This window comes from Anabas testudineus, chromosome 7 (assembly GCF_900324465.2).
Source record: "Anabas testudineus chromosome 7, fAnaTes1.2, whole genome shotgun sequence".
Lineage (NCBI taxonomy): Eukaryota > Metazoa > Chordata > Actinopteri > Anabantiformes > Anabantidae > Anabas > Anabas testudineus.
In genome coordinates, this window is record NC_046616.1 from 16,928,964 (window position 1) to 16,946,930 (window position 17,967).

The 17,967-nt window shown below is 42.5% G+C and overlaps 1 protein-coding gene across 1 annotated transcript in view; it reads left to right on the plus strand.

Moving 5' to 3' along the window:
- The window catches only part of plxnd1 (plexin D1), a 54,649-nt gene that overhangs the window by 11,004 nt on the left and 25,678 nt on the right, over window positions 1-17,967 (plus strand). The window contains exons 5-13 of the mRNA XM_026367503.1: window positions 1,278-1,407; window positions 3,080-3,257; window positions 3,515-3,623; window positions 7,838-7,937; window positions 9,451-9,549; window positions 11,091-11,180; window positions 11,517-11,625; window positions 12,721-12,878; window positions 16,433-16,578. Of these exons, the coding sequence (XP_026223288.1) occupies window positions 1,278-1,407; window positions 3,080-3,257; window positions 3,515-3,623; window positions 7,838-7,937; window positions 9,451-9,549; window positions 11,091-11,180; window positions 11,517-11,625; window positions 12,721-12,878; window positions 16,433-16,578 (1,119 nt within the window). The remainder of the gene's footprint in view (window positions 1-1,277; window positions 1,408-3,079; window positions 3,258-3,514; window positions 3,624-7,837; window positions 7,938-9,450; window positions 9,550-11,090; window positions 11,181-11,516; window positions 11,626-12,720; window positions 12,879-16,432; window positions 16,579-17,967) is intronic.

Here is a 17,967-nt window from a genome sequence, read left to right on the forward strand (position 1 = left end):
GACAACTTTCAGAATGGAAATGAAATCTGGAGCTAAACAGGGACATTCTCAGAGCATTAGACTCTGTAAATCCACCGTGTTGTGACTTGAGTTTGCTGAGTTTGTGTTCGGGGGTTTATGAGTTTGTTTGTGTGGAGTGGATTTTATGTGTGGTTTGCAGAGCCACTCAGTTCTATTTTTAGTTCGGCACATAGACTGTATATATGGCGGAGCAGCTGACCTCATGGCCCCTCTCTGTCCCTCTGTTCCATTGGGATTGAAAAGCTGGACATTCACTTTCTTACAGACACAAATATTCACACTTGTGCAAGCATGCAGGCAAACAGACTCACACTTTATTTTAAAACAACTGTGAAAGTGTGAGAGGGAAGTAAGATGTGCCAAACTCTCTATGTGGCACGCTAGGACGTTGCTAAATAGGGACCTCTTTGGTTTCCCCATACTTGGAGTCACTTTGTCCTCCCAGCCTGTACTGCAGATGAGCTCTGTGCCAACAGCTGGTGAAGTTCATTAGTGAAGCAGGAGTCAGAGTACCAGGCCACCTTGCACACTGAATCCACTCTTCAGACACACACAGTGTGTCCACACAAACAAATAGGTATATTCACAGATATGCAGACATTAAGAAACTGTTATTTTAACATTTTTATCACAGCATTAGTAACCAGGCCCCATGGTCGTAGTGCATTTGGGATTGGTTGCCATAGCAATGCAGATGACCTAGAGTCTAGTAGTCTCTTGTGTTGAGCCAGACAAACTGACAGCCGAGGTCTGAATGTGACATTAGGAGACCAGAGCACCTCATAAATCTGTGGGAAGCGGACCATGAAACCCAGCAGTGAGAATTCGTCAAGTCCTGGAATGAAATGAAAACACAACAGTTAGTTTTCTCCTCACCAAGGATAAAATATTGACCTGGAAGCACAGCATTCACACACCAGTGCGGTAGGTCAGCGGCTGAGCCGGTCTTGATGACTGACTGCAGTACTGACAATAAGTCACTATACATGCGATGATCATGATGACATGATGATGGAAAATCTAACCCCACAATGTTACAGCAACTTTTCAGCTGCAAAGTTTTCTGTGCAGGCTAACAAGGACATGTACAGATGGTCATTAAATCCTGGATGTTGGTGTCTTCACTTTTTCTGGCATGCCGTCACACATTCATCATGTCATATGAAATGCAGTGAACCTCCAAGGACTTTTATTTTGAGAAATATGTTATAACAAGATATTACTTGTAAACTTTCAGTCTGTTGCTTTTTGTCCAGATGTACTATCCAGAAGGAGTGTTCCCACGGGCTGTTGGCACGCTCCTGGATCAGCATGAGTGAAGGCCCCCAGCAGTGCCCGTCTATGACCCTGACACCACCAGAGATCAGCATCTCCGCAGACATCAAGGTATCATGAACGTACTCCATATTGCTGGCCATCACATGATTATTTTTACTCAAGGTTATGATGGTAATGAGGACAGTGTATTTAAAGCTGATGAACCCAAATGAGTCATAGTGACATTTATAATCTGACACCTCTCTCTATTATTATAACATTTATTGTTACCCTGCTGATAAAGTGCTGCCTCCACGTCCTCAGCCCCTCTTTACTGGATCAACTCTACCAATGTTGTAGTAAAACTGATTTAAGTAAGGCATGGTGTTGAAGTAGCTATGGTCATTTTTATAAATAAAAATGGATCAGTTGGCAACAATGAAACAATGCAACAATAGAGTTTACAGGTTCCCTCTTACTGGGCTTTTGCAATCACAACCTGCTCAACACTAAATAATACAATCAAGCATTAAAAGCTAAAGAGTCACACATGTTCCTCAGGAGCGAAGACCAAAATAAAATCTGTATTGCGCTAATACTCATCCAGTAGCCAAAAAACAGACAAATTATTGCTAGAGTTGCTCCATAACTGCTGGATGTGTAGCTAATAGTTTTTAAAACTAGACAGGTTTGATTTATGAGCATTAAAAAACCTATTACCTATTTATTATTTTTATTTCTAAATATTTACCTCTGGTTTAAATTAGGTGGGAGTTGTGACAAGATGGCTCTAATAGTGTTTATGGTAAAAGCTAACTTAATTAAATGTAATTTAATGTAGGGATTTTCCTAAATCAGAGTTAAACATTATTGTTTGGAGTATAAATTCATCTTAACTGACCACTGCAGAGCAAAACAGTGTCAGCGTATCGGGGCACAGAGAAACTGTCCAATATGTCTGACTTTGATCAAATCTGGCACCGTATATCCTGTCATAGAGTTTCTGCACAATACTTGGGCTGTAACATGCAAAACATGTTGTTTTCAATCATTCCTTGCAGCCAGTTTATCATGTAACAGAAGCATAATAACAATGGGATAATTAGCTCACTGAATTTTGACACTTGGAATATATTTGACCTTTAATTACAGCTCATAATTAGACGAGACTGAGAGACGACAGGTCATTAATCGGTTCATTAATTGTGGATATTTGCTTGTTATGTAGCTCCGACCGGCTGCGCTGTAATAGATCCACCAGCTGCCTGATCCGCAGGCATCCTTCAGAGCGACAGGAAGCGCAGCTCAAGGTTGTCTCACCAAGCAGGAAGCAGCAGGCAGGAAGTCAGGGCCTTAGCCAGGAAATGATCACTTCCACTGGACAATAGAGCCGTTTTTGAGACGTATTAGCACATGTTGCCGGCCACTTGCTCTTCCTCTTCTGCCTAACAGTCTTCGCTTTCATACCCCCCTCTTATTTTTTTCTCACATTGAAATGATTTAACTGAAATTCAGACATGTCAGTGAGGTGTTATGTTTCTCATTATAGGTCTGTCATACTTCATCACATAGCCCGATTTAGATGTGAATGTAGCACTGTGCCATCTGTTTCTTCATTGCACATAGTTTCCTTGTGTCTCTGCCTGAACTCCTGAACAAACTAACAAAGTGATGCCAAAGTAATGCCAGCGTCATTTGGCCCCCGTGTGACGAACTGTACAAGTTATACACGATATGTGAATACGTGTGCGGGCATGCGAAAATGAACTTGTGATTGCACCTAAATCTGTTCTTGTCGTAGGATGTCGGCATCCTGATAAATGGCAGTGTTCCTGATCTGGTCGGCTCCCGAGTGGAGTGTGAATACGGGCCAGGTGTTTCTACAGCTGCTACAGTACACCTGGACTATGGTCCTGCTCAGATCCAGACCTGTCCACTGCTCCCTCGTGAAAACTACCAACCAATCCTCCCTGGCACAGGTGAGGCTGCAAACAGGCTTTCATTTGGCTGTGTGCCATTTCCCTCAGCCATAAGACTCACACTGCCAGTACAGTTACAGTATGTGATTATTATTTTTTTAATGTTAAGCTGTTGAGAGCTGCGTTAGAACAAATGTAATTTCCTCTTTTGTTAGTCCAGCTTGAGGACGTCTCGCTGTCTAGTTTGTGTTATGACACCGATACCATCTTTGGTGCTTGACACTGGCAGCTTTGTTTATTCACCTTTGTTCCTCCAGATCATCTGACTGTTTCAGTGGCAATAAAAGTGAATGGCACATCCGTGGTATCTGGGAGCTTCATCATCTATGACTGCGAGAGGACTGGAGCAATACACCCCAAGACATCGTGAGTCGCACATTTATTGTCACAGCTGTTAATCTCAAATCCTTGATTTATTCAGAGTTAGTGATCCCTTAAATCCACAGTCATTCATCTAGTGGGTGAAAATAACTTTCAAGTAGGGTGCTTGAGTATACTGTACTACAGGATACATTTATCAGACAACTACTGTTCCGCGCTACTTTACAGATTGAGCTTTCACGTTTATGTTGATATCTTATAAAATGATATAACATTTAATAAAAAAAAAACAAAATATACAATAAATCAAGACAAACCTGTGTAGCACCCCTTCTGTTTATTATCATGAGCCCATTGTGACACTGTGACAGTACCTACCTATCTGTGGGTTTGACTCACTGATCTAAGCATAAGTGTGAAGTAGTTCATATAAGGTCAACACATTGATTATTAACAATATATTATAATATATAATGTATCAGTCATTTTTAGAATGAGTGCTGTAATGTCTGAAACTTCAAGTAAGTTCCTCAGATAATAAGCGCTACTACTAAACCAATTTCAAATGCAAGACTTTTGCTTGTATGGATTTTACTTGTGAGTATTTTTACATTGTGGTGTAGAAACTTATGTACTGGATGTGAGTGCTTAAGTACTACTTCTACTTTCACATTCATCCTGTGACCACTTGAGTTGCAGGAGATCCCTCAAAACAAAACCTCCTTCTGAGAAATAAATACCCATAAACCACTATTATTATTGTCCCTAAACAGAGGCTTTGCCAAACTATAGCATCACTCAAATATCAGCCAAATGTCAACAAGTCTCTGTTGCATTGAGGATGTGCACATATATAGCTGGGAGGTGAAAGAACAGCAAAGCTTCTCTACTCTGTTTGTCTCTGAGGCCTTTCCGCTTTGTCCCTAACGTCTTCCTCTCATGTTTTCCCCCTGGTTTCTATTTAGGCCTCAGTGGGTAAATATTACCAACACGTACTCCTGGGGGGCTTATTGTGTGTTTGGCTTGCTCAAAGTTTCTCAGTGCAGGATCAAATGTGGGATTAATATGCTGTAAACGTTAAGCCAAAGGAAATTGGATATGTATGTCTGGCCGGTCCTGTTGATGTTTGTTTTTGTGAAGGACTGTGACTTCTATGGCCTGGTCACAAAGAAGGTTTTCTCATATCTGGGAGCAATCCAGCTGGCTTCCTACTGCATGTTGGACCATGTCAGGGGATCAGCTTTATCTGATGGGCAGATCCTAGGCTTACAGGGGCATTTCTGTGTGTGAGTGTGTGTTGCCTGATTCCCTGAGACAGAGATTGTTTGGGCGTGTCCCTTTTGTTCCATTTTCGAAAGTGGTTTGGATGTGGGAACTCAGAAGTTGCAGGTACATGTGTGCAAGACTGCACCCAGACTGTGCACGTGCCCTCGGTGCTCTGTAAGGTCCAGGAGTGTGAAATTAGACGGCGGTTTGTTGAAGGTGATAATGAGCAAAGTGCCATTCTCACAGGATGAGCATTGAGCTGCAAACTGCGCAGCCACTATACTCTATCAGATTTTAATCACTTCAAGCTGCTTTTTTTAATAATCCCTAAAGAGGGTTTTATGAGCTGCATTCGAATGAAACTAGATAGTGGAGTCTCTTTGTTTTGTGCTTTATGAAAAAAAAAATCCATAGCCTAGGTTTTTTCATGCGTTAAAGCTAAAAGCTTAACCTTTTAATGGTTACGCAGTTTTAGGTCATCTGCAAGTGGAAGTGTGGTTAAACATAATTGCTAATAATCTATCTTCTAATGCAAAATATTAGCAAGAGATGTCAGTGGAGGACATTTTTATTCAGTTGCATAGCTGATCACAGTATACTCATGTCAGTGAGTCAAAATCAGAAGCGAGACTCTGGATCATCTGATACAAAGCTCAACAATAAAAGAGTTATACATCTGTAATTTATTGATTAATCTTATTTATTTTTTACATATGCATTTATGGGGGGGGGTGTTAAATCAGTGGGTGGGTGTGTGTGTGTGTTTTTTTTTTTTTTAAGAATCGGTGTGACTGTGTTGGTGTGCCTCATGTTAGTATGTGAGTGTGTTTATACAGTTCTCCCATGACCCATTAAAAGTGGTCACTACACAAAGTGTTAATGACAACCAGACGACAGCATTCCTGTCTTACCAAACAGCCCAGAGGGACTAAACACCTAATCTGCTCTCTCTCTCTCTGTTTTCTCTCACTCTCTTTATGTCTCTCGACCACAATCAAGCTATGTCTCAAGCTGGATCTCTTTCTATGTTTTGTTTGCTCTTCATGTCTCTTCCTGAATGTCAGGTTTTTGCAGTTTTACCTGATTTCTCGTCTGTCTCTGGCGTTCGCTCCTCTCACTCTAGCTTGAAACTGGTCTTTTCTTCTGGATCTCCTTCTCTCTGACAGAGACATGATTGAGGATGTGTGTTTAACCGCTGTGTTCACTGAGGGGCCCTGAGAGTGCGAGCCAGACTGTGTGTTTAAAGTGTGTATGCATGTGTGTGTGTGTGTGTGTGTGTGTGAGTGAGTGTGTGTATGGTCATTATGAGTAGGGGTGGGCAGTGTCATAGGGTATTTACTGTCAGTGTTAGGTCAGGCAGAGAGTGAGTGAGAGAGTGTGCAAATAACCTGTGTGTACGTGTGTGTGTATGTGATTGTGGGTGGATGGTAGTGTTTAGGTGTTTTAGCAGGACAGAAAGGGAGTCATGGAAAACAGAAAAGCTGCGGCTGATAAGAGCCCTGAGGGGGCCGTCTGCTTCTAATAAGAACACACATACACACACATTTCAATTACGGCTCTACATCCTCTTGCACCCACTTTACTCCCCCCTCTATCTGCAGACCCCCTCAGAGCGCTGATATCACTCGAGGCGCTATCATACCTAGTGTGGGACATCTGTCCCTTCCTGAAGGCAATGCAGCGACACACACACACACACCACCCATACACACACACATACTGTATATTTGAGGTGTTCCACTTTAGGTAGTTTACTGGAAACTCCATCCAGAGCAACACAATTGAAAATTGAATGCACCTACTCTTTATCATTTCATCTACATGTCTATCCTTAACACAGGTTAGAGCTCAGTAAACAAAAGTAAAACTAAAAGAATGGCTACATACCATCCAGAGTTAGTGATCTGAGTAAATCAAGTTTCTAAACCAACCTTAATTCTAAGCTTAAAGCAAAAAGACACAACTTTTGCTAAATAGCTGCCCCCCTGTGATTTATGGGATAACAAGAAATGCCAGAAAATGCTGTAAAAACACTTTCTAACTTGTGCCATGCCCTTTTGTTTATTCCGCCAAAAAACCTCTCACAAACATAAAGAAAATATAAATACTAACATTTCCTGACAACTAGGCGCTGTAGTTTATAGCAAATGTTTCTCAAACTGCAGAAAATTGTGTGTTTGTTCAGAACTATTTTCAGCTGTGGATTTGCTGTGCTTGTGAGTTTACAACAATAGGATGATGTCTTTGGGATAAACTCACAATAAACTGCTGTGCCCGTGTTAATCATAATGAAGGGACAACAGTACAACCATGTGATTTACTGGACACTTAGAGATCTATGACAAAAGACAATAAATAAGATTATGTTTTGTGAACACTGACAGTACTGACAGTGATTCTTTGATTCCTCATTTCACAAAAACAGACATTTTCATTTTTGAGACTTGCCACATGTCACTCCCACCCAACAGTTTTTAAGGAAGTTATCTTTAACCTGTATGTGGACACGCTTTGGGCCAGTGGACATGCACTGTAGGGCGTCCACTAGCTGCTGATGTTCCCACTCGTCCATATATCCTTACTTAGGCAGAGTAAAATTCAAAAGATAGAAATACAGAAGACAGGACTCGCACATGCACATCATCATTTACCAGTCTGAGTGTTTATAGAGAAGTGCTTTGTTTCATCTCTGCAGATTTGGCCCAGTTTGACCTCCTGGCTGGCTGTGGCGCAACTGTGGAATGAATGTGTCTGCCACTGTGACTAATCATTACTTCCTTTTATTAAAGCTAAACTTTGATGCCTGTAATCAGTCGGGCCTCTCTGTTTGTGTTACACTCCAAATGAATCACAGTGTGCCACGTACTCATACATTTGAAAATAACTGTATTTGCTGCATGGGAACAGATCAAAGGGAGATATAGGAGAGAAAATAGTGGAGATATGGCAATATTTGATCCTTGTTTCTCAACTGTTTCCCACGTTCGTGCCAGATGTGAGAGCTGCCTGAGCACCAGGTGGAAATGTTATTGGGACCAAGAAAACCACCTTTGTGTCTCCAGTAAAGATGAGTCAAAGCACAACCTGCTAGAGGTAAGTAATTCCCCAATTTCTAATCCATCAACCAGACACACACCTAGAGTATGTCATGATGTTAAGATCCCACTAGACAGGGGCCTCAGACAGACATGTGGTCTAGACTCCGCTGTCCAACATCTCCAAGTGTGGTGTAATGATCCCGAATCCAGCAATGTTAGGCAAGAGGAATCATGCCAATTCAGTATGAGGTTATAAGTGTCTCAACTACAGTGTGGAGAAATATTGAAGCCAGCTATAAAATCTCAGGAGGTCCTGGTTTCAGCACTCATAACAGGGTAATGTACCATTTTAAAGTTCCTCTGACCTCCTCTAAAGTTTCTCCTTTTAGCAGTTTAGTTTTAGTATTGCAGCATGTGGAAGAATATATTACTGTGACCCTGTTCTTGTAGGGAAATAGTGTCATGACTGCTTGTTGCCAGCAAAGAAAATCTACACCTACATTTTTAGCTATGGTTTTAAATCTCTGTTAATTTTAAGTAGGTGACTGTACAAATGGATTATGTAGATGTATGTTTGGCAATATAAAGCCCATGAGGGTGTAAAATACTCTGAAAAACAAACAAACAAGCAAACCAAATAGTGTAAAAAGCTTGGCACAAGTGCATGAAAAGACTGTGAAACTGGGAGATTTATTCCGAACCAGTGTAGCCTCATTGAAACCAATTAAGACTCCCCAGATACCACCATCCATTGTGCATGTTCCTCACAACATGAAGACTAAAGCAGTCATGTTATTATTCCTCCCCCATTTGTCCAGGGATTTTTTTTTTTTTTACTGCCAAGCTAGGTCTGTGGCCTGTGTAAGGAGACATGATCCCAGCAATCCCAGACGCTGACCCTCAGGATGCGGGGGTCTGACTTTGTCCACTCATATTAGCGGCCCCAGTTAGAGGAGAGAGGATGTGACTCACAGTGGTCTGGTCAGCTGCTCGTCAACTGGTCTTGTTCTGGTGTTTAAGTGTTTTATTGCTGTGAGTGTTTACCGTTCAGCTTACTATCACAAGGGAGAATCAAAAGGGAAGGGGCTCTTTTTGTCAAACAACTGAAGTGATAAAGACATCACTGCATTTTTTTAAGCAAACACAACAAATCTCAGTCAGGCGTGCTATTTCAGATCCCAAGATAGAGACAACAAACGTAGAAAAGCCCAGGAGACTTGTTCTTTAAAAGTCACTTTTAGGTATTTAAATGTGAGGTTCTTTTTAAACTATATAAAAAAAAAAACTATATCAGGTCTTCGTAATGTAGGTCATGAGGAGAAACCAAAGGGGGGGGTTCCTGTTCTGTTGAGCCCATCACAGCGTCCGGTCAGTCTGTTTTTCTAATCTCTTATCATCTCTATGTGAAGCTATTGTTGTTTCCCTCAGAGCGAGACTTCACCCTCTCATTTCCTCCTCCTCCAGATAAACAGGACAGGTATTTCGGGTTGCGGATATGTGCAGGGGAGTCATTGTTTTCTTTAACTCCTAAATGTCACTTCCTGACCCTACACTCAATCTCACCACAGAACCCAGCTTCCTGTCCCAGCCTGGTTGCCACAGAGGTCCCTCCGACACCATCAGGAATGTCCCAGGACTTCACCTTATCCCTCAGAAACATCCAGGAGGTATGACAGATGACAATCAGCTATGGAGCTGGACTTGGACTTTATCCAAAATGCCTGTTGTGAACGTGGTTGGAATGAAACAGAAGCATATGGCGTGTTTGCTTCAAGTGGAGTTGAACACAGATGGATGCTTGTGTTCTGTGATTTGGGTCAATGAATGGGCAAAACCTGAGATTGGGTGATCTCCATGTTGTGAGACAGAGATGAAAGAGAAGAGCGGGCGAGTATCTTTATGCTTATGTTGCTCACCGCTCAGCTGTCTGGGCCAACCATGCCTATGGCATCTAACTGTGACTAGCTGAGCTGTGTCTTCGTCAGCATGATGTACAATGTGCAGTCGGTCTGAGGCAGCACAAGTGGCCGCAGCTTTATTTTGCTCATGTTCCTTTTAAATTCAGCTAGCTTTCCAGATCAGTATTTTTCAAACTCCTATTCCCAGTTTATGCTGAGCCAGTTAAAGTCTGATGGGGACATGATTGGTGTATTCTAAATTCCAGTGTCGACTAGTTGCCAGGTGTGGACTGTCACACGCCTAAACCCGACTGGCCTTTCAAGCCCTCCTCTGGTGTGTTGCTATGGCGACAGACATTGACTCACATATAACCCCCCCCCCGCACACATGCACTTCCTCAGGGCAGCCTGGATGTGATTGTGTGCTAGTCATACTACTCGTTATTATGAAAGTTTTTAAACTGACGTCTGAATAATGTCTGTCCTGTCAGAGAGTCAGCAGAGCAGGAAATATGTGGTGGCGGCCATCTCTCTAGAGGTGTCGCCATCTCTCAGACCCTTGTGAAATCTGTGGTTATTTTTTATTTGGTTCTAACATTTTAAGGACAAACTTAAACTCTTCAGACTTTGCTGTGATGAATATACAACTATTTATCACAAGGCGTTTAACAACAGGCAGATGCTTGTGAGCTTCTCTTCCACTTTCTCTTAGTTCTCACACTAAACATGAATCCAGTGAGAATTTCCAAGTGCGGTAGTTGTTTTGTGAAAAAAAGAACGAGCTAGATGTGAGAAACATCAAGGTGCTCTGGTGTCAAAAAGCACTGAGAAATGTCAAGTCCTGAAGAGGTCGATCAAAGTAGACCAATTTAAGCTGCTAGGATGATTTCCTCCACTTTAAGGCCTTATCCTCTGCTGCTCTTACCTATCTTAGCTTCTTAACTTCACATAACTTGGCTCAGTTACACTCAGGGCACTCCTTTTATGAAGAATGATTTCATATTCATTACTCTGGCTCCCAGATGACTTGCTGAGGTGTGGGAGTCCAGATGTTTATGAATATGAATTTTGAATGGATTGCATCTTTTCCTGGCAGGGACAATTATTGTGGGTTACTTCAGTTTCCTGGTACTTTTTGCGAGTTGTCAATTGTTCCCAGACATGTTTTAGGGAGCATTTCTTACCAGATGCTTTCTCCAAACTATCTTATTTTGATTCCCTCATTACAAGAACAGCATAACATCACATTTTGCTTGCTTGTTATTGTTGAAATGCTGCATTTTGTTTAAAATGAGTGCTCTGCCTGACAGGGGGAAAAGCTGTACTGTGACTTCGGAACAGACCAGCAATATGAGGCCACATGGCTGAACAGCTCATCTGTCAAGTGCAGCGGAGTGACAGTAAGTATAGACAGTCACCTACCCGAAATTACTAGTGAGTCAATTTGCCAAGTCTGAACAAAGATCAGTTAAGTTCTAACTCAGCTACCGCACATTAACCGGTGCAGAGTGCTCATGATTGCACATGATTGTTAGATTTAAACCCTGTTTGTAGGTTGTTTTTATTGCAATTATTTTAAACCCATGTTTATGAGTTGACTGAAAACCCATTATTATTTAGAGCAACCACTGTGAGTTATGTGGAAGCATAATTAAACACAATACACACACATTCACCTGAAGAGATGCCCAACACAACCTCTTTTATTTTTGCCACCTACCTACCTGCCCGTGTAGCTGTCCAGTAATCAGAGGAGTCAGATTTACCACCTCAACCTGAGGAGGAGAGGATACTTCAGTGGACAGGGGGAGGATATTTTTGTTGACAGCCCTCAGCCCATGAAAGGTAAGACAATACATCCATGGCTATGTAGACGTGTTAAAAAAAACAGATGGAAAATTGCTATCTGCCACGCTTCAGCTGTTTGCTCAGCGCTCCTCTATTTGCAGTGTAATTAGACATCCACAAAAACTAGACAAAAGCTGACATGGCTGCCACTGCTACTCCCAGAATACATTTCATCTGTGCACAATTTTTTTCTGATGAGATTGGTGGATTTGATTAATGCTGCAGAAAAATAAAGACTCGCTTACAGGGACAAACAGTGTTAGATTGCCTTTCACTTGGAATAATAGTAGTTTGTGTATTACAACACATAATTTGCCAACAACCAGTAATTTGCCATAATATCATATGCTGCTACTGTCTAATTACACATAATGGTTATAAAACATAGGGAGCTGCAATTTAAGGTGTTATCAATGCCTCTTATGAGCCATGTCCATATGTATTGTTGCAAATACAATTTGAGCTCCATGACAACAGTGAGATGAGGAAAACTTGTGTGTGTTGTTGAACTTGGCATGTTTTAAGTGCCGCTACAAGCCAATTGGTTGCCTATCCCAGTCCCAGATGTGCTGTTCACAGACCATGTGTCTACCATGTGAACAACAGCCCTGGGCCACTGCCAAGACGCTCTGCGCTGTTAACAGACATGACGGTTGCTTCATAACCTGCAGAGTCATCAAATTTTAAAAAAGGCACACTCTTAATCACACACGTACAGACACACACACACACACACACACACACACACACACTGTAATATGCATACAAATGGATGCGTAGATGCACATGCAGTGAGACAAATGGGACTTCTCACTGGGAGGCACATTGGAACATGAACATAATCATCTGTTTCTCACTGGCTTTGTTCTCCTCCACTCTCCTAGCTCTCCTTTTTCTTCATGGTTTATTTTTATAGCTATGAATATATCTTCCCATCTTCTTATGCTGTTTATTTAGAGCATGTAGCTCAGAGGGGCCATGTAAGCTATAAAAGAATCACAGAGGTCTACAGCGCCATAGGTTAACCAGACGAGGCAAAGCATTCCAGTGATGTTGTATTACAGCAATATTTGTCCCTCTGTCTCTCTCTAGTCGAAGTGTACAACTGTGGAGTGGGTAGTTCGGACTGTTCCCAGTGCTGGGGTCGCGAGGATCAGGGCCACCTCTGTGGTTGGTGTGAAAACAGCTGCCGGCCACGGGATGACTGCCAGCCAGTTAGGGATCAGTGTCCTCCTCCTGAGATCCACAAGGTAAGATCACAGGTTAAATGTGCTTGATTGCGAACTACAAAGCTCACATTCATCCTCCCGCTGCCCTCGCCTCCTCTCTGTAGCTTCCAGGCTCTATTTTCAAGCCATAAAGCGGTGAATCATGGGGTCACTCAGCCGGTGTGTTGCCTCCATGCCCTGTCTGTCCAGCGTCGGCTGCTGGGGGAATGTTTGAATAGAGTCTCATTAAAACAGTTCACTCAGCAATAACACTAACACTCACTTAGCCACAGCCCTCTGGGGACACAGCTGAGTTGATCTGCAATCACTCAGGAGGGCATGGGAACACCTTTGGCCCAGAGTAACTACAGTATAAATGTAAAGACTGTGTGGATGGGGAGTGAAAGCTACATGTGTATGACTTTTTGTGTAGAAAACCACAGAAGCTAAAAGAAAGCAAATCAGAAACATGAGGGATTTTAGATTCATGACCACAATAAGAGCAAAACCACACTGGTAAAGGAAATTAAGAAGTGTTTATCTTACCCCACATGTGACTGCGGTCGCATCTAAGTGGTCATCACGATTACCAGCAGGGCCTTCCTCTGAACTATGGAGCTCATTTGCATGATCACATTCATTTAAAGTGCATTTAAAGCCACCCTCCAAGTCCTTTTTCACCACTGCTTATAACAGCGCAGCCACGACAGGCGGTCATGGGAAGCATGGCTCACATGAAACCCAGTCGGCCTGAACTTCCTGTAGATAAAACCTGGTTGGCTCAGGAGAGTAAGCAAGCAGAACAAAGCAGGAAGACACACACACACACACACAGACGCGCACATAGACGCGCAATCTGTCACACAAATAGGCCATATTGAAGCATTCATGATTATTCCTCATTCTTTGTAGCTGTCAGCATACTGTGACTAACAGGATGCTCTGTGAGAGCCTAACTTATGTGGACTTCTTACGTGACTGAAGTTAGCTGGGCTGAGATGTGTATGCGTGGGTAGACCATTGTTGCAATACTCATTCTTACTCTCTGTCTCTCTCCCTCTCACGCACTCTCTCACACACGCACACACACGCACACACTCCCACCGGCTCTCCCAGGAGAGCGGGTTGCAAAAAAAGGATAGTGGGGCTGTGGTTCAGTGGGGTGTGTGATGCAATGCTTTGGCAGCCATGTTTTGCCAGAGAATCCACAGGGGTTAAAGCCCGAGTGCTCCGGCTTCCGGAGGAAAAGATCTGCTCTCCCTAAATATTCACACAGACTCATACCGCTGCAGCTCTTTGTTGTTTAGTCCTGGTGACTGTGTGTACAGCTTAGATAATGAAACAAGTTTATCTTGCTCTTCTTTGTCTCTATCACAAGTTACTAGCAACAACATATCAATAATATGGAGGATCTCACATTATTCAGTGTGGAGCCTAAACTCTGACACATACCATGTAATTGTGAAAAATGCCCTCTATTCAACGCATTGATGTAAGACAATGAAGACATTTATTATCTCTGTAGGCTCTTTATTCTCATTTTATGTGTGGGCTCGTCCACTGTTTAAAAAAAAAACATCGATTAGAGGTAGTTTCGCCATCCACAACAGGAACTGCCAAACATAGTTTATCCACAACACGAAAAGAAGAAAAGAACAGAGGGATATGGGTGAGACATAAAGGGTTTGAGAGAGAGGATGGAGAGCTAGTTGGACACAGAATGGGCGGAGAAGGGTACAGTATAGCGAGACGCTTTTTCCTGTTTTTGTCCTCACGTCCTCCTTGATTAGTGTGATGCGGTGGAAGTGGAGTGAGGAGAAGCAGGAAAGCTCTGACCTTAAAGCGGCCTGTGCTGAGCACATAAATAACAAAAATCCATATGGATTTTATCGGTCACAGTTTGTCTGCTGCTGGTTATACATATGCATGTACAGTATGCAGTCGGTAGAGTTTTTTGTTTGTTTTTTGTTTTTTTACTTGAATAATTTAGTTCTCAACTGTGTTTAATACCTCCAACATTCCTTGTGGAGGTTTTCAGCAAGACACATTCACACCCTGTGATCTCCCAGGAGGCCTGGCGGAGTTTGTGCTGTAAATCAAGACTACCACGACTTGTAAGAGGTGTAAATGAACAGCATGCCAGCTGATGTTGATGTCAGTGCTCAATGGTACCACAGAGACACACTAGGTGCTATAAGACGCATAGTGATAATAAATAACTCTGCTTACTGCTTAGCTCTGCAGAGAGGGTGGGTGCTTTTGTGTGTGTATCTGTCAATCCGTCTCACGCCTGCATTTATGTCGCGTTTGTACATTACGCTTGCATGAAAGAATGTGGGTTTGTGTTTTTGTAGCAGGAAGTTAAATATTGTAACAAAGAACCGAGTAGTCTTAATATTGAAGCTTAATATAACCACAATAACATTTACGTCATGTCTTTTGGCTTCGATCCCACAGAAATACTACAAGGAACGAGTTAGTTGCCCAATAGTTTGTTTTCACACGATATTAAATGTAACTCGTTCTTTCTTTGCTTAACCATCCCTCTTTTGGCTGGGAAACATGTGGTGTATTTATTTGTGCTGTCACTCTCTCTGGCTTCATATTATCTGGACTCAGAGACAAACCTTGTTCTCTTACCTAGACCAAACAGGAGTGCTGTTTTCATTCTTTAGCTCAGTTTCTGATAGAGCCGGAGCCGCACAGGGGTCGCGGTGACCTTGGCACAGCTAGGGGGTCATTCAGAAGAGCATGCACACTGCTGTGCTAGCTCTGCTACAGTGGCAGGATGATGGTAGATTGCTTCTGTCTGGCTGTCGGAGATGCTATCTATAAAGCTGTGTTTCCGTGGTGACTGGAGAGGTGATGGTCCTCTCCCTTCTTTCCGTAGCCACTGAATGGAAAGTTAAGAGACCAAAAACGAGGCCTGAAATGAGGCGTGAGAGTTTGACTCTGAACAACTGCCGAAATTGGACTAAGGAATTTGACAGAGCAGACACAGGGAAACAGATGAAAGGGGAAAGCGCTGTGCATTAATTTGCTCTCTCTCACCGCCACCATCAGCATTCACTCTCCTCATGACACTCAGTTCCCTAAATTGCCTCCCCACTCATCCACCTTTCTGCTGTGCTCTCCACCTCGCCTCTCCAGCCCTCACTCTCTCACTCTGTCTGTCTCTTATGGGATGTGAAGGGGGCTCTTAGGCTGCTCTTTATTTGCATGTGCTGTTGAGGATTAGAGGCTGAAGAGTCTCAGACTGGCACAGTTAAGAGTCTGCTTTGTGTGTGTGTGTGTGTGTGTGTGTGTGTGTGTGTGTGTGTGTGTGTGCCCAAACCATGTGTCTATTCAATTAGATCTCAGTCTTCAACACTTACACGGACCACTTGTCCTTGTGTCTCTGTGTGCCACGCTCCGTGTCAGCATCCGAGGCAGATCTCCATTCTCCTAATTCTCTGTCATGTTCATTATCACCTATCATTAGTAAAGCATTTTTTGGGGGGGTAATCTACTTATTAGCCCTAATTTATTGTGCTTATTACAGGGATTTCACAGGCTTCTCTTTCTCCCTGTTCATTACTTCACTCTGTCTATGTCAGATCTCCCCCCTGAGGGGTCCAGTGGAAGGAGGCACGCTGCTGACAGTACAGGGCAGGAACCTGGGCCGCAGGGCAGGAGCAGTAAAGGTCTTTATTGGAGATGTGTCCTGTAATCTACAGCCTGAGCACTACACTGTCTCTGTAGAGTAAGTATGGCGAAATTATCATCCATTAATTTGCACACGGTGTTTACGTCAGCGGTTCCTAAAGTGTTTGTTGAAGCGTAACAGTGTGCAGGCACTGCTTTTAATTTTAATGACATTGTATTTATTTAGCTATGTTTAAAAATTATCTGCGTTGTCCTCTGCCGTACATTGGTAACATTTATATTTATAACTAGTTAAATTATGCAGTTATGTTGCAGGTATGTGAGATGATAGCCAGCAATTACCTGTTGTTATGGTAACATGCTCTCAGGCAGGTAAGTGTACAGGTGGACAGCAGGCAGAAATAGAGACAGAAGAAGTGAATGGAAGATTTTTCCCATTTATTAAACCTTTATTAGACATCCTGATATGTAAAGTACATCTCAGCCATTAACACTGTGTGAAACCAGACATGAACTAATGAAAACAAAGCTTAGATCAGACAACACATGTTGTGTAGTGAAAGCTGACAGTGTCTGACCTGTGTCAATGTATTAATACTTGTAATTGACAAGCTTTTATTTTAAGAAAACCTCAGATGATCCACGTTTAAATACGTTTGTAAACTCCATCTCACAAGCCGCCATCGTGCATCATTAGTAGAATCCATCTCCCTAATACATAGGTGGACATGGTGTATTCATGAGACATATGTTCAGCTACATTAAAATGCAACACGCCTCTCATTTTAAATAACTCCATCGCCATCTCTCTGTAGCCCAGGGACCATCACACTGTCACCATGGAGACAGGCGGACCCTGTTCAATGGAAGTCAGAAACTTCACAATTATATCCAAACTTTCATTCAGTATCTGTAATGTTCCTTGAATGGAACTGTTTATCTGGTCTTGCTCCACTGAAGCCAGTCATTGTATTAAGACCAGTTCCAGGGTGACCTGCGGGTCTTACCTGTCACTCCACCTACCTGACACATTCCCCCAAACCACACATGTCGAAAACACTGAATCACATTTCACTCCCGGGGTGATCTCATCTTGTGTCGTCATTCCTCACTGGCTCCCGAGGCTGGTTGTTATGACAGCCAAGCATATCCTCATTGCTGGAAGTGGCACTGACAAATCATAACATGTCAGTGCATCTGACAGTGTCAGCACATTTGACTTGCTTATACACAAGCACATCTTTACGCTTCTAACCTTATGGGGGCCTTTTGTGAAGGTACGTTAGATTTGATTTTATCTCATCACATTAATGTAACGAATTTATGTTCAGTCTTCAGACATTTATCTTACTCAGCTCAAACCTAATTTAGAAAACAAATTGGAACTCACCTAAAGCCCTTTGAAGATGCAGTGACGTCACAGAAATATATAATATAAAATTTAAACGAGGTCTCTCAGAAATGCCAGAGGCACACACACACACAC